Source organism: Myotis brandtii, unplaced genomic scaffold (genome assembly GCF_000412655.1).
Source record: "Myotis brandtii unplaced genomic scaffold, ASM41265v1 scaffold131, whole genome shotgun sequence".
NCBI lineage: Eukaryota > Metazoa > Chordata > Mammalia > Chiroptera > Vespertilionidae > Myotis > Myotis brandtii.
In genome coordinates, this window is record NW_005354632.1 from 755,278 (window position 1) to 770,162 (window position 14,885).

Consider the following 14,885-nt stretch of genomic DNA (forward strand, 5'->3'; position numbering starts at 1 on the left):
ATGGGGAAATGCTGTGTGGTGTGCAGGGTTGGCTAAGTGCCTGGAATTCAGCAGGCCAGGTCCTCAGTCTTTATTTCCCTTTTCAGGTGACAATTGGAGAGAGCCTGAGTTTCGAGAGCAGCACCTCAGTACCTTGCATCTATTTTTTGTTTCCTTGCTGAGGGCTTCTCACCTGGATTCCCATTAGGGGGGTGCGCTTGGGAGCGCCCACCGCCCAGGGGCGAGGTGGCCACCAGGGGGCAGAGGCTTTGAATCTTTCCTGCTTTGGGGGAGCGTTTAGCACATGTTTAGAGCCCAGATCCTGAAAGCTCTGTCCCTCAAGGTTGCTGCGGGGCCTGGGATGCTACAGCCCGCCCTCGCTCTCAGCAGGGACTTAGGCCCAGACCTGTGCGGTGTGTCACGACATTGGCCCTGCGTAAGTCAGAGGCAGCCTGCATGCTAATGTCTAAGCTGCTTTCTCAGGATCCCTGCAGCCATCTGTCATTCAGGTGCCTTCTTTGTGCTCTGGGAGGACGGTTTTCATCAGGGCTCGCACGTCTGTCCATGCAGAGGCATCGGTTGAGAGAAGCAAGAGAAGAGACGCGGTACAGGGCTCCGAAGGGGTCTGCGTGGATTTGATAGTTTAATAAGTCAGAAATGAGGATTTTAGAAAAGCAAGTAAACAGCTTAAAAAGAAAAATAGAGATGAGGCCAAACCTGTTCCACCAGGCCCTCGCACAGTACCCAGCTCAAATAGAGGGCCGCTGATTAACCACGTGACACACACACGCCTGCCAGGACACCTGGCCAGCCTGGCCCCAGCAGATTATGCCGTCATTTTCTCTTTCAACTCCTCCCTATTCCATTAACTCCCTCCCCACCCACCGTAGACCCCTTGGCCACCCCCACCTTCCCCCACTGACATAACCTCCGATTCAACTGCACAAAAATACTCATTTCTCTCTGACTTCTTCTTGGGGGGTGAAGAGGAGGGTGGTCTGAGAAGTGACTTTTGACCGTCTGCCCTCATACGAGAGAATCCATGCGGAGGGCAGAGAGCTTGGAAGACACAAAGTGCAAACAAAGACAGCCACGTACTACCTGCCTCTCCAGCATTTTCCTATCTGCTAGCCCAGTTCTTCCCACACATACAGGGCGTGGGGGTGGTTTTCTCTACAAAAACAGTTTCAAGCCTCTTAGAGCTCTTTTCTTCTTTAGCCTAGTAATGTGCTTTCAACATTTTTAGGTATTTTCTTTTAAAAAAATAGTTTTTAATTGATTTCAGAGAGAGAGAGAGAGAAATATCAATGATGAGGGAGAGTCATTGATCGGCTGCCTTCTGCAGGCCCTATACTAGGGATTGAGCCCACAACCAGGGCATATGCCCTGACTAGGAATCAAACCGTGACCTTCTGGTTCATAGGTCGCAGCTCAACCACTGAGCCACGCCAGCCAGGCCTTTTTAACAGCTGTGTAATATTTCACTGCTAGGGAAGTGCTGTGACTTATGTGGCTGAGTCTCTGTTGGTGTCCCCACTACCCTGTGGTTTAATGGTCAGGGCAGGAGCAGCTGGAGGATTGTACACATTCGCGCAAGGAAAGTACCAAGGCAGGAAGAATGCGAGAAGAGAAGGGCTTCTTGGTTATAGCAAACAAATTAGAAATAACCCAAATATCCACATTTTGGGACTAATGAAAATGTGGTGTAATCCTATGATGGAATACTATACAGCTATATTAAAGGAAAGAACTAGAATTATATTTCTTCTCAAAAATATTAAAGGGGAAAACCAAGGAACATGTGTGGAATGATAATGTTTATGTAAAAATATGCTGAACAATGTTGTATATTTTCACTAATTATATATATATGTGTGTGTGTGTGATATGTAAATGTGTTTTTAAAAAAATCTGGAGCAATATATTCCTAAATTATAGCAGTGCCAATCTCTGAGGAAATGCTGGGGGGAGTAGGATTGGGGTTGATATTCAGAAGAGATTGAAGGCTTGTAATATTTTCATTAAAATTTTTATGATGAATATTCCAATTTATTAAATATTGGATGTTTACAATATCTTTGAAGTCACAGTTTAGTAGGTGGCAGCTTCAGCATTTAGTAATGAGTGAACTAGGCACTAGCTCAGAGGCAAGGGGTCCCACCCGGGAGCTTGGGAGCTACTCCTGACAGGGCAGTGAGGCAGGTGCGGCTCAGCAGCGCAGGTGTCCCCTGGCTCCAGGTCGGTTTGGGGAAGAAGTGAATCACTGAGTTTGCAGTCCTCTTGGCTGGCTCTGTAGCTGGTAGTCACACCTTTTTAGAAATGGCATCAATAATGTAACATTTATCAATCATCGACCTCAGACCAGCTCTATTTTAAGAAGCACTGGGGATGTGAGTGAAGGAATGAATGGGTGTTATTTTTGTCCTTGAACTTGAAACCAGGCCAGGCCCTCCTTGTCTCACCTGACTGTGAATTTGGTCTTGCCCTCTGCTCTGTCCTCCACCTGCCCCAGGGATGATTCAAAAGTGCAAGCCTGATCTGAGTCCTCGCTCTCCTAGCCAGCCACTTTCTCACTTCCTGTGCCAGGGGTGGGGGGATTGACCTTTCCAGTGCTCTCTCCCGCCTGGCTCTGCTGTACCCTCCAGTCATGTGACAAAAGACCTCGGCAAACATCTTGCTAATCCTGGAACGTGTTGAAATGTTTTCGAGTGGCATGCACTTCTTCTTGCATCCTTCAAGACCCCATTCAAATGCCACTGCTTCTGTGAAGCCTTTTTAGACCTGCTTTCTCCTGAGTGGCCTGAACTTCGCACCTCACTGCTTTCACATGCTGGCATATATAATGATAGTTGTGTATTTCCTTTGGGATTGTCAGCTTAGGATAAAACTAGGTTTTATTTTTCCCTCACAGTTTCTGCCCTGGTCCCTTCATGTAATAGGTACTGAAAATACGTCGGTTGAGAGTATAGTGTATGTCTCAGTTATCTTTGCCGTGTAACAAATTACTCCAAAACTCAGTGGCTTAAAACAGCCGTTTTATTATGCTCATGGGCCTGTGGGTCAGTTCATGTGGGCACAGCAGGGATGGCTCCTCTCTGCTCCACCGTGTCTGGGCCTCAGGTGGGATCATTCATTCCAAGGCTGGAAGGCGGCTCACAGCTGAGGTCTGGGAGTGTATGAAGGCCGTTCACGTGCATGGCTGGCAGCTGGTGCTGCCCGTGGATCTCGAGCTCCCCAATCTCTCCACGGGGCCTCTCCGCGAGCCTTGGGCTCCCTGACAGCATGGCAGCCTCAGGACTCGAAGGCACAGGGCAGCAGGTGGCAGTGTGGAAGCTGCATCACTCTCTGTGACCTCGCCTTGAAAGTCACACAGTGTCACAGGGCTGCCCAGATTCAAAGGGAGGGGAATAAACGCCACCTCCTGATGGTCTGGCCACATTGCAGAAGAGCGTGTGGAACAGGAGCCATCGCTGCTGCCGTGTTTGGAAAACACAGCCTGCCCGGTGTGTGGGAGACCTCGGTTCACAGCTAGAGCTAATGTCAGCACGACTGCTGTTATTAGTAGGGTTGGTGGCTTAATGCGCACTGAGCACTTATCATGGGCCGGTGTTAAATGTAGCAACTCATTTCCTCCCCCATCAGCGCTGTGGCCATTAGATCACTTTACAGATGAGGAAGCTGAGGCACGGAGAGGTTAAGTAACCAGCCGTGGCCTCACAGCGACGGTCTGTGTGGCCAGAGGTCAGGGAGGGGGAAGATGGCAGAATTACCTCCGTCCCTTGGGTCTGCCGCTGGGTGGTGGCATCGCACTTATCACATGGGAGTCGGTGGCTGTTTCCAAGGGATGTTTTTGAGGGAAGTAAGGCCGCAGAGGCATGCTCTTGAGCCCGTGGTCTTGGGAAGCTGAGCTGTGAGCCAACTTGGTTCTGGGGCTCCTGGTGTGTGTAGATCTTGGTTAGGCTGCCCCTGAGGGCGGTGACATTGACCTCGTGGGGCCTTCTTGTTAAGGTGCTTCCCACAGTGACTGTGTCTCCAGCCCGACTTTGTGACAACCCCGCTCCTTGCCTCAGGTTCAGCAGCTGTAACGTGAAGTCACTAGGAAGACAGCCCTTATGGATTTGCTGTGAGCATTAAATTAATACATGTGCCCTGGCTGGTGTGCTCAGTGGTTAGTGTGTCGACCCATGCACTAAAGTGTCACAGGTTCGATTCTTGGTCAAGGGCATGTACCTAGGTTGGGGTACATGCCTGTTGGTGGCCTGCGGAGGCAACCAGTCAATGAGTCTCTCTCACGTTGATGTTTCTCTCTCTCTCTCTCTCTCTCTCTCTCCCTCCCCTTTGTTTCCACTTTCTCTAAAAAGCAATGGAAAAACTATTCTCCGGTGAGGAATAACAACAACAACAACAAAAATACATGTAAAGCCCTCGGAACAGTGCCCCGGACCTGACCAGGGCCCAGCAGGGGCTGGCTGTCATTGTTGGTCAGGCTCAACCTTTGTGTTTGTCTGTCCCCTGGTCCAGAAAGGTTCTTTCAGCTCCTGCTACTCCTTGTCCTCCCTTAACTGAAGGCTACAGAGTGGGACTTCCCAGACCTTGTTGCTGGCTTGGCCTTCCTGACCGCTCTCTCGGGAGCCTCTATGTCTGTGAAGCACTTGGTTGCCTGGTGTGTTGGGCACTTTTCGGTTGGGGCCCTACAGACTCCCCATCATCGTCTTCAGGGCCAGATGGGCACAAAACCCAGCCGGTGGTTTAACATCACTTATCACTGCCATTCACCGACCCGACCGCAAGTCAGTATGTGCCACAGCCTGAAAAGACCATTAGTCATGTTCTTTGTCATGGAGAAAGGGACCTAACCTTGAGGATCATTTCCTGGTCTGGTAAATGTGGCTGTAATGAAATCGCCCCATTTAGTCATGAGGATTAAATGAGATGATGGACCCAGAGCAGTTAGGACAGTGCTGGGCACACTAACGTGCTAATCATCATCATCATTTATCTTCATTTTAAAACAGCACATGCCTGCTTATTTTTAAAAAATGGGAAAATAGAGGAGAGGAAAAGGGAGGGAATCACCCATTCTCAACACTCGAAGATTCATGCCAATTTCATTAGTGTTTTGTTTGGTTGTTTTCTAGGTACAGTATTGTGTGTTTTTTAAAGTGAAGGGTTTTTTGTGTGTTTTTTTTAAATATATTTATTGATTTCAGAGAGGATGGGAGAGGGAGAGAGAAATAGAAACATCAATGATGAGAGAGAATCATTGATTGGCTGCCTCCTGCACGCCCCACATTGGGGATCCAGCCCACAACCCATTGTTTTAGTTTGATTTCCCTGATGACATCTGATGTAGAGCATCTTGTCATGGGTTTACTTGCCATCTGTGTATCTTTGGTGAGGTGTCTGTTAAGGACCCCCCCCCCTTTTTTTTAATCCTCACTCTAGGATATTTTTCTATTCTTTTTTAATTTTTTTAAATATTTTTATTGCTTTCATTGAGGAAGGGAGAGGGAGAGAGAGATAGAAACATCAGTGATGAGGGAGAATTATTGATGGGTTGCCTCCTGCATGCCCCACACTGGGGATCAAAGCCACAACCTGGGTGTGCCCTGACCGGGAATCGAGCTATGACCTGATGGTTCATAGGTCAATGCTCAACCACTGAGCCATGCCAGCCAGGCTGGCAATCTGTCTTTTAATTGCTACATTTAGACTATTGACAAAGTGATTATTGATATAGTTGGACTGATATCTACCATATTCATTACTATTTTTATTTGTTGCCCTTGTTTGTTTGTTTTTTGTTCCTATTTTTATCTTCCACTTCTCTTCTGCCTTTTGTGTCTAGCTCTTTTTATACAGTTATATATAATACTTTGATCTTTTCTTTTTGAATTACAGAAGTGATATTTGTGTGCTGCTAAGTAATTCAAGGAGTGCAGGAATGTCAAAAGTAAAAATGGTTATCTAAAAGGAAAAGGCTAACCCTGCTCAGAGCCTCTGTCCTAGGCTGGGAGGGAAGATGGGGAAGGGGTTGGGCCAGGGAGGCCTTGGCCAGGGCTGGGGACCAGGTCTGTTTGAAGGCAGCCCTGTGTAGGAGAAGGAGCTCTGCACAGCAGGGCCAGGGCCAGGGGAAGGAAATGGGCGGGGCAGGGTGTGGAAGGGGAATAAGCTGCTGAGAAGAAAAGGTTAATTTTTATTTCTATGTTAAGGTCCACTTCCTAAGAACAGCATTATTTTCAGCGACTGAAGGAGATATTTCATAAGCAGAAGCAGGTGCAGCTGAATGTGTTTGGTTAAAGTACAGTCCAGTATTTATTTATTTGTCAGGGCGTTTATAACCTGCTTCCGGCTCGGACAAGTGGTTTTGACCCTGATGCCCCGGGCTCATTCAGGCCACTTAACACTGTTTAACTTTCGGGAGAGCAGTGAGCAGGATCCGAGGATCGAGTGCTTTTGTAAGGTCTGTCAATAGAATCCACTCTGGGTGAGCTCTGTATTGCATCACAGTCATCGTATTTGATGGCGGGTGCTGCCTGCTTCTGCCCTCTCCCTACAGGGGAAAGACATGTTCTTCATCCAAGCCAACGTGGAGTCTTTCTGAAGGGAGGAGCTTAAAGCGATTGAGAGCCTTGAATTAGCAGAGGTTCTTTCATCTGGGCACCTGGCTGGCACTGGGCAAGCAGAGACACCTTAAGGCAGCGGCCTTGACCCTGGTCTGGGGTCCAGGCAGGGTTATTTATTCAAGCTCCCTAGGAGAGTCCAGGGAGGGCCCATGGTTGAGAGGTAGTCCCTTCAAGCAAGATGCTGGCCGGTCCTGGCCCGCCTCCAGCCTTCTCAGCAGCGGGTGGGAGTGTCCGGGTGGGGAGTGGTCACAGCTGCCCAGTCACAGAGCACTGAGATCAAGGACCCTAAGTGGTATAAATGTGCTTACATTGTTTTCAAAGTCTCTGCGATTCTGGAGCGCTGCAGACATTTGTTCAAATGTCACCAGCTCAATGTTTCAAAGTGTCCTAAAGGGCACGTGGTCACAGTGTGATGCAGCGAACGTTAACATACTAACGGTAAATAACTAACCAGCTGTCTTCTCCACGACTTTTCAGTGTAGGAAGGAATGCTGTCGACCGGGATGTATGGAGTAAATTCACATGCCACTTGGATCTGTTGATTTGTAAAACCCCCCCGCACCCCCGCCACACACACACGCACTTTTTTAGTTTCCCTGCTTCTACTGAAGCCGAGACAGGGTTCTGTGGAAGGTTTTGTTTGGGAGAAGAGATTCTTTGCAAGTAAGAGTTTACGAGCCCCAAGCTTTACCTTGTAAGGTCTGTTTGAAAGTCGTCATTTTGCATGTTAGATCAGCGGCTGGAGCACAGACACCCCCGGGCGGGGCTTCGAGCTGAGCCCACTAGGACGTGAGCTGTCCCAGCTGCTCACCAGCTGCATCCACGGCAGATAGGTTTACCCTGGGGCAGCTGTGGTTCTGTGTGGGAGGGAGTGGGCTGCAGCCGTGCGTGGAGGTGGGTGGCCCAGAGATGGTGTCACTGACAAGAGACCACTGGGATGTCCTTGTGTTATCACTGGCCTGTCCTCTGTGGATCCTGAGGCACAGAATGATCCAGCCAGAGGGGCCTGAGCCAGCAGCTCTTTTCCGAGGACTAGTCATGGCTAGGCCCTGCGAGGCACACATTATCATCCCCATCTGACAGATGAGGAAACTAAGGCTCCGAGAGGTGAAGTAACGCGGCCAAGGTCACAGCTAGGAAGTGACAAAGTCAGCCTTTAGCACACATGCTAGTCTGCTCCAAAGCCTTCTTAGAAACCATGGTATAGATGGAGAGACCAAGGTCCCGAGGGCAAAGCAGCTAGCTTGTCTAGGGTGACAGCCCATTCCAGTTCCCAGCAAAGCTGTGCCTACACCTCGCCTGCTCTTTCTGCCCACGGGGAGGTCCAATGGTTGTCCACTCCCACTTTCTCAGCGACTCGAACAGAATCAGTGTTATGCTGGCTTGGAAGGAGAAGTTAAACCCACCCTATCGCCCCGTTCCCGAGTGTGCAAGGGAGACCATGATGAGAACACGGGGAAGGCCGGCAGGGGCCACTGTCGGGAGCATTTCCCGGCCAGAAGACAAGGGCTGGTGGGCGAATCAGAGCCGTGACCTCAAGGGCAGCCTTACTCTCCTGTCACCCGTCTGCGCTCAGCTCCCTCTGGTCAGTGTTTGGGCATCATTCAAGTTCACCTGCGCTCAGCTCAGAGCTGCCGCACCCGGGGGCTCAGCGCTGTCCCCATTCCTGGCAGGCAGAGGGAGTAAGGACTGCGTGCTCCTCCACAGGGTGTCCTGGAGGATCGACTTTTGAGAATAAAGGGTGCAGCCCGAAAGAAGGGGCCTGTCCACACGCCCCCCCACCCCCGCCAGCCCTCTAAGCGAGAAAGGGGCATTTCATTTCAGCCAGATCGCAAGGTTGTTTCTACTCCTTTCCATCTGAATTGTGCCAAGGATTCATTCAACTTTTCCTGCTCATTTTGTCAAAAACCTTATAAGCAGCCTTAATGTGAATAGTTCTAAAATGCCACGTAAATGACAAACAGGGACTAAATGACATCCCCAAGGGTCAGCTGCTGAATAAGTAGCAGCACGCGTCCTCGTGCGGTCAGATCCCGCACATACCCGTTAGGGACCGTGCTTTCCCACGGAGGGTTTTAATGAGTATACATCACAACGCCTCTGAAAGCACCAGCGAGCTGCTGATGGTGCTGTCCTGCCACACAGACAGCAAACCCTCTGAGGATTGCTGCCTCCTTTGCATTTTGGTCGGAGTCGTAAGTGAGCCTGTTGTGTGTGTGTCCCCTGTAGGTGTAGTGACAGCACAGCGGCAAGTCGCCGTCCAGGAAGGCCCCTTGTACCGCACGGAGGGCTCCCACATCACCATCTGGTGCAACGTGAGCGGCTACCAGGGATCTTCCGAGCAGAATTTCCAGTGGTCCATCTACCTGCCCTCGGCCCCAGAGCGCGAGGTCCAGATCGTCAGCACCGTGGACTCCTCCTTCCCTTACGCCATCTACACCCAGCGTGTGCGCAGCGGGAAGATCTACGTGGAGAGAATCCAGGGGAACTCAGCCCTGCTGCACATCACCGACCTCCAGGCCCGGGATGCCGGCGAGTACGAATGCTTCACGCCCAACACCGATGAGCGATACTTCGGGAGCTACAGCGCCAAGATGAACCTAGTGGGTAAGGAGAGAGCCGTTGGTATGTGGCCAGTGTCCTGCCTGCCTGCGTGTCATGGTCAGTTCTGGCTGCTGTAACAAAGTATTGTAGACTGAGCAGCTTAAACAACAAGCATTTATTTCTCACAGTTGGGGAAACTGGGTGCCAGCCTCATGGGTTCTGGTGGGAGCCCTCTTCCAGGTTGCGGACTGCTTGCTGACTTCTCATTGTGTCCTCACATGGTGGAGGGAGCGAGGGAGCACGCTGCGGTCCCCTTATAGGGGCACTAATCCTATTCAAAGTCCATAACATTGACTCACTTCTCTTGGACTGACCCTTCCCTTCCCTTCCCTTGCCTTCCCTTCCCTTCCCTTCCCTTGCCTTCCCTTCCCTTCCCTTCCCTTGCCTTCCCTTCTCTTCTCTTCTCCTGTGGCTGCGAACTCCTTAGCTCTTTATGTAAACCTGACCCTCAAAGAAAACAGTATCCCTTGGCAGAAGAAACTGAAACTTTGTGCACACAATCCAATAATTCTGCACAAAGCGAGGGTAATTAATAAACAAAACCACTAGGCAATACCCAAGAGAGCTTATTACAGAACATAACGCTCAGAACAGCCACCCGGGGTTGTACTTGGCTCAGCGTTTTGAGACTGTGCTCTACTGTCAGTGTTGTTTGATGACCGACTCTCTGGTCCCTCGCATTGAATGTTTGGCTGGAGGGGAATTTACCCTGTTTGCTTTGAAGTAGGACATGCTTAGAGAAAGGAAGGGGGGGGGGGGAGTTAATTCTTTCAGAGTACAGCTTTATTTGACTTTAATAAAAACACCTCCCCAGATATTTTAGAGGTCAACCAGTCACGTAAATGAATAAAGCTTGTGTTCCTTGATAAGGCTGAAACTTAACAAAGATCTAAAGCAGATGTTAAGTATTTCCGAGAAGGTTGACTAGCCCTCTAGCTGGTGAAAGGGGATATGAAAATATGAGCAAGGATGTCTGTGGTTGCTCACATGAAGACATGACGAGGGCGATGAAGCCTATGACGTCAGCGGGAAGAGAGGTGAAACCTCAGAGTTGGGCTCTGGGATGCGGGGGTGCCACGGAGTCAGGAAGTGAGTGCAGCTGCAGGTCCTTGCTCCGCCCTGGGTGTCCGGAGTCCTGGCTCCACGAGTGGGGCATGGGCACCTGTTGGTGGGTGAGTCCCCAGCGATGGAGGGATCCTGGGGGAAGGGTTATCACTATCCAGGCTGTTCTGTTTTTCTGCCCAAGTCATAATTTCTTTTCTTTTTCCGTCATAGTCTCTTCTCTAACAGTAACGGAATGATTTTTTAAGACATTAATCAAATCATGTCCTTTCCATGCTTAAAATTCTCTAGTGGCGTCAGCCACATTTAGAATAAATTCTGCTCTTCACTAGGTTCTGCAAGGCCCTACGTGAGCTAGCTCTTGCCTTCCCATGCCAAGTCATAATTTCCAGGCTTACTTGTGATAATAAAAACTGGAATTATTGATCCTTCCTCTTGGCACACACTGCCATCTGCCCTCTCCCTCCACCTCCAGCTTCCTTCGGTGACTTTTCCTTTCTGACAAGTCTGCACCCCAGCAGGAGGCCTGTAACCCAACCCTGAGAAATCACACACGGGGGTGTTTTCATCAGTCAGAGGTGGCGGGGGCTGGGGGGGAGGGGTAGTGTTTAGTCCCCAGGGAAGAATTCTGACCAAGGGACCACAGGGCCGCTTCACGTGCCTGCGTCATCCCCCTACGGTGGCTTCCTGCCAGTGTGGACCACTTGGCACCTCAATTACATGAAAATTGAACCTGTTAAAATCAAGGATGATGATGCTTTTTTCTATAAAAAAAAAATTTTTTTTAAATAATAGCCTTCCTAGCGCAATGCCTTGTTGAGATCAGCTGGGGGGATGTGGGGCGGTGGCTGGAAGGGAGGAATTGAGGAAGTTGTATAGAAATAAAAACTCCCCGAGTTCCAGGAACAATTTCCGTTTGAAGATCAGTCAGAAGCCAATTTCACGTATCTTGAAGCAAGTACCAGAATGAACAATAAAATCTAATTTCCCCTAAAAGAACATGCTTTGTACACAGTATTTTTAGGGAGTTCGTTTAAAATCAAATACAACCCACCTTTTGTCTGAGTGTTGTGAAAATCACCAAACAGGTAAGAGTAATTGCCAGAAACTTGTAGTCCAGATCCAAACAGAAAACTCCCGTTTCTGTGCCATCTGGGGTCATCCATGGCCTCGCAGCGATGGGTGGAGGCTGCATGGGGTGGGAGCTTTGCTGTTACCTGTCGTTGAGTCTGCTCCGACCCCTGGGGACCCTATGACTGAGTGATGTCCACACTGTCCTGTCCTGTCCTCAACAGCCCTGCTCAGCTCCTGTGGACTCATGCCTGTGGCTTCAGTCTTCCTCTTTTTCTGCTTACTTCCATTTTTCCCAGCATTATTATTATTATTATTTTTAAATATATTTTTATTGATTTCTGAGAGGAAGGGAGAGGGAGAGACAGAAACATCAATGATGAGAGAGAATCATTGATTGGCTGCCTCTTGCATGCCCCCTACTGGGGATCGAACCTGAAACCTGGGCATGTGTCCTTGGCTGAAATTGAACCCGGGACCCTTCAGTCTTCAGGCCGACGCTCTATCCACTGAGCCAAACCGGCTAGGGCAGCCGTGGGCAAACTACGGCCCGCGGGCCGGATCCGGCCCGTTTGAAATGAATAAAACTAAAAAAAAAAAAAGACCGTACCCTTTTATGTAATGATGTTTACTTTGAATTTATATTAGTTCACACAAACACTCCATCCATGCTTTTGTTCCGGCCCTCCAGTCCAGTTTAAGAACCCATTGTGGCCCTCGAGTCAAAAAGTTTGCCCACCCCTGGGCTAGGGGCTTTCCCAGCATCATTGTCTTTTGCAAAGAACCCTGCTTTCTCAGGATGTGCCCAAAGCAGGACAGTTTCAGTTCTGTTGCTGTGAATGTACACTTCTGCGGCTTCATTGTGACCGTGCACTGCGATGCTCTGTGTTGCAGTGATCCCAGACTCCCTGCAGACCACAGCCGTGCCCCAGACACTGCACAAGGTGGAGCAGGACCCCCTGGAGCTCACGTGCGAGGTGGCCACCGAGACGGTCCAGCACAGCCACGTGTCTGTGGCCTGGCTTCGGCAGAGAGGCAGCGAGAGGCCCGTGGAGGTCATCGCCCTGAGCCGAGACTTCGTGCTCCACTCCAGCAGCGAGTACGCCCAGCGGCAGAGCCTGGGGGAGGTGCGGCTGGACAAGCTGGGGAGCAGCACCTTCCGCCTCACCGTCTTCCACCTGCAGCCGTCTGACCAGGGCGAGTTCTACTGCGAGGCCGCCGAGTGGATCCAGGATCCCGACGGCTCGTGGTATGCCATGACCCGAAAGCGCTCCGAGGGCACCGTGGTCACCGTCCAGCCCACAGGTCAGTCTCTCTCGTCCCCGTTCTCCACCTGGTGGGGAGGGTTGTCAGACATGGAGATGGTGCGCAGACCCCTTCTTCAGTGACACCGGAAAGTGCACAAGGTTTTCACGGGAAGTTAGAGATGGTCCCGCCTTGGGCCAGAGGAAGCTGAGGGATGTATGGGGCCCAGGACTGGGTTTCATTAGCCATGCGCTTCCCCCTTTGGTGGCGTTGCCTGCTTTGGGTACCAATCCTGTTTCTTTCTAGAGGCCATTTGAGATTGGGAGACTCCCATCATAGATACGAAATCCTGAGCTAGAGAAATTTTGGCATCAGTGGTTATTTACATACTGGAGGCCTGGTCACAAAATTCGTGAACTCAGGGGTCCCTCAGCCCAGCCTGCGTCCTCTTGCAGTCTGGGAGCCCTCGGGGAGGGCGGGGATGTCCAACTGACCACTTAGGCCAAGAAGGGGAGCGGGCCTAAGCCATCAGTCGGACATCCTTAGTGTTGCTGCCACCACCGCTGTGCTCGCCAGCCATGAGCCCAGCTCAGGGCTTCCAGCTGAGCAGTGCTCCCCCTGTGGGAGTGCACTGACCACCAGGGGGCAGCTCCTGCGTTGAGCATCTACCCCCTGGTGTTCAGTGCGTGTCATAGCAACCGTTCCTTCTGCCATTCGGTCGATTTGTGTATTAGCCTTTTATTATATAGGATATATTTATTGATTTCAGAGAGGGGAAGGGAGAGAGAGAGAGAGAGAGAGAGAGAGAGAGAGGGAAACACCAATGATAAGAGAGAGTCATTGTTTGGCTGCTTCCTGCATGCCCCCTACTGGGGATGGAGTCCACAACCCAGGCATGTGCCCTGACCAGGAATGGAACCGTGACCTCCTGGTTGATAGGTAGACAACTGGGCAACATGGTTATTTTTTATATTATTTCTTTGGTGGTGTTTGATGATTTTCAAGATGCGTTGTCACTATTCTTTCACAGAATGTGAAGTAGGTAAGTAGGAAAGATGCGTGTGCTGGTGGCTTGCCGGCAGGGCCCCAGGAGGAGTCCTGGTGTGTTGTTGAGGCAGCTCCCAGAGCACTGGGTTCCCCATAAATGCTGTCTCAAGGGGAAGACCTCGGAAGGGGATTACCAAGTGACGAGTTTAGAGCTGGGTCAAGGTGATGGCAGCTCCATGAGCCGAGACCCTCCTGCTCCTCATGTTATCCTCCCACAGGGTCAGACTGCACCCCCGGCCCCCACGTCTGGCCCCCGCATCCAGCCTGCTGTTGCTGCTGCCTAGGCTGGGCTGGGGCAGGCTCTCCGTGGGCCTTGGGCCCCCTGGCTTTGGTTGAGGGTGGTCACTGTGTGGTTAAGGAGGTGTGGTGATGGCCCAGGAGCCTTTCCTTGTGTTCTGCTGACCTCGGGGGCGAGGCTACAGCTGTCCCGGGGAGTGGAGGCGGGGTCTGTGGGAGTCTGTGGTGCGTGTGGGGTCCCCTTGTCAACACCTGTCTCCTGACCTCCCTGTCCCATTTGCTGTGGTCAGTGGTCTTGGTCTTTCCATAACCTTCTGTTATTCTAGAGAGGGCTTCCCACTCACCTGACAGGGCAGATTCCTGAGCCAGCTCTGGGGTGGGGCTTGGGGAGCTGGGTTTCCAGCGTCCTTCCCAGGTGATTTTTCCATGGTCTGTTTCCTACAGTTTGTGTTCTTTTAATCCTCACCTGAGAATATTTTTCCATTGATTTTCAGAGAGAATGGAAGGGATGGGGAGAGACACACACACAGAGAGAAACATCGATGTGAGAGAGAGACACACCAATTGGTTGCCTCCCACACATGCCCGTGCCCTTGGCCAGAATAAAACCCCTGACCTTTGGGTCTGCGGGCCGACACTCTGTCCCCTGAGCCAAACCTGCTAGGGCTCCACGGTCTGAGTTTTGTCAAGCGCAGCTCTGGAGGTCATAGGGTAGAAGGGATTCTCTGGCAGCGGATGGATGTGAGGGCTTTTATGGGAAGGGGTGGGCTCCTGTAGAGATGGCACCTTGTGTGTAGGACCCAGAGCATTACCAGCTTCTGCATCTTCCAGTACCAAGAAATCTCCAGACGGTGCCTTATTTCCAATTTATCTTTCCCTTCCAGGATGGTTTTACTATCAGCTTCAAAAGTCTGGACCAAATTTGGAGTCTTAATGCTTTTAAATTGGGTTGCACCAGCTAATCTACTTTATTTTTAATCTTACCAATTTGGAATTAGGAGTTTTAAAAATTTG

At 50.6% G+C, this 14,885-nt stretch overlaps 1 protein-coding gene across 3 annotated transcripts in view; it reads left to right on the plus strand.

Moving 5' to 3' along the window:
* Positions 1–14,885, plus strand: part of IGSF3 (immunoglobulin superfamily, member 3) — an 84,817-nt gene that overhangs the window by 35,403 nt on the left and 34,529 nt on the right. For all 3 annotated transcript variants that reach the window (XM_005859950.2, XM_005859951.2, XM_005859952.2), the window contains exons 3-4: positions 8,835–9,212; positions 12,237–12,647. In XM_005859950.2, the coding sequence (XP_005860012.1) occupies positions 8,835–9,212; positions 12,237–12,647 (789 nt within the window). The remainder of the gene's footprint in view (positions 1–8,834; positions 9,213–12,236; positions 12,648–14,885) is intronic.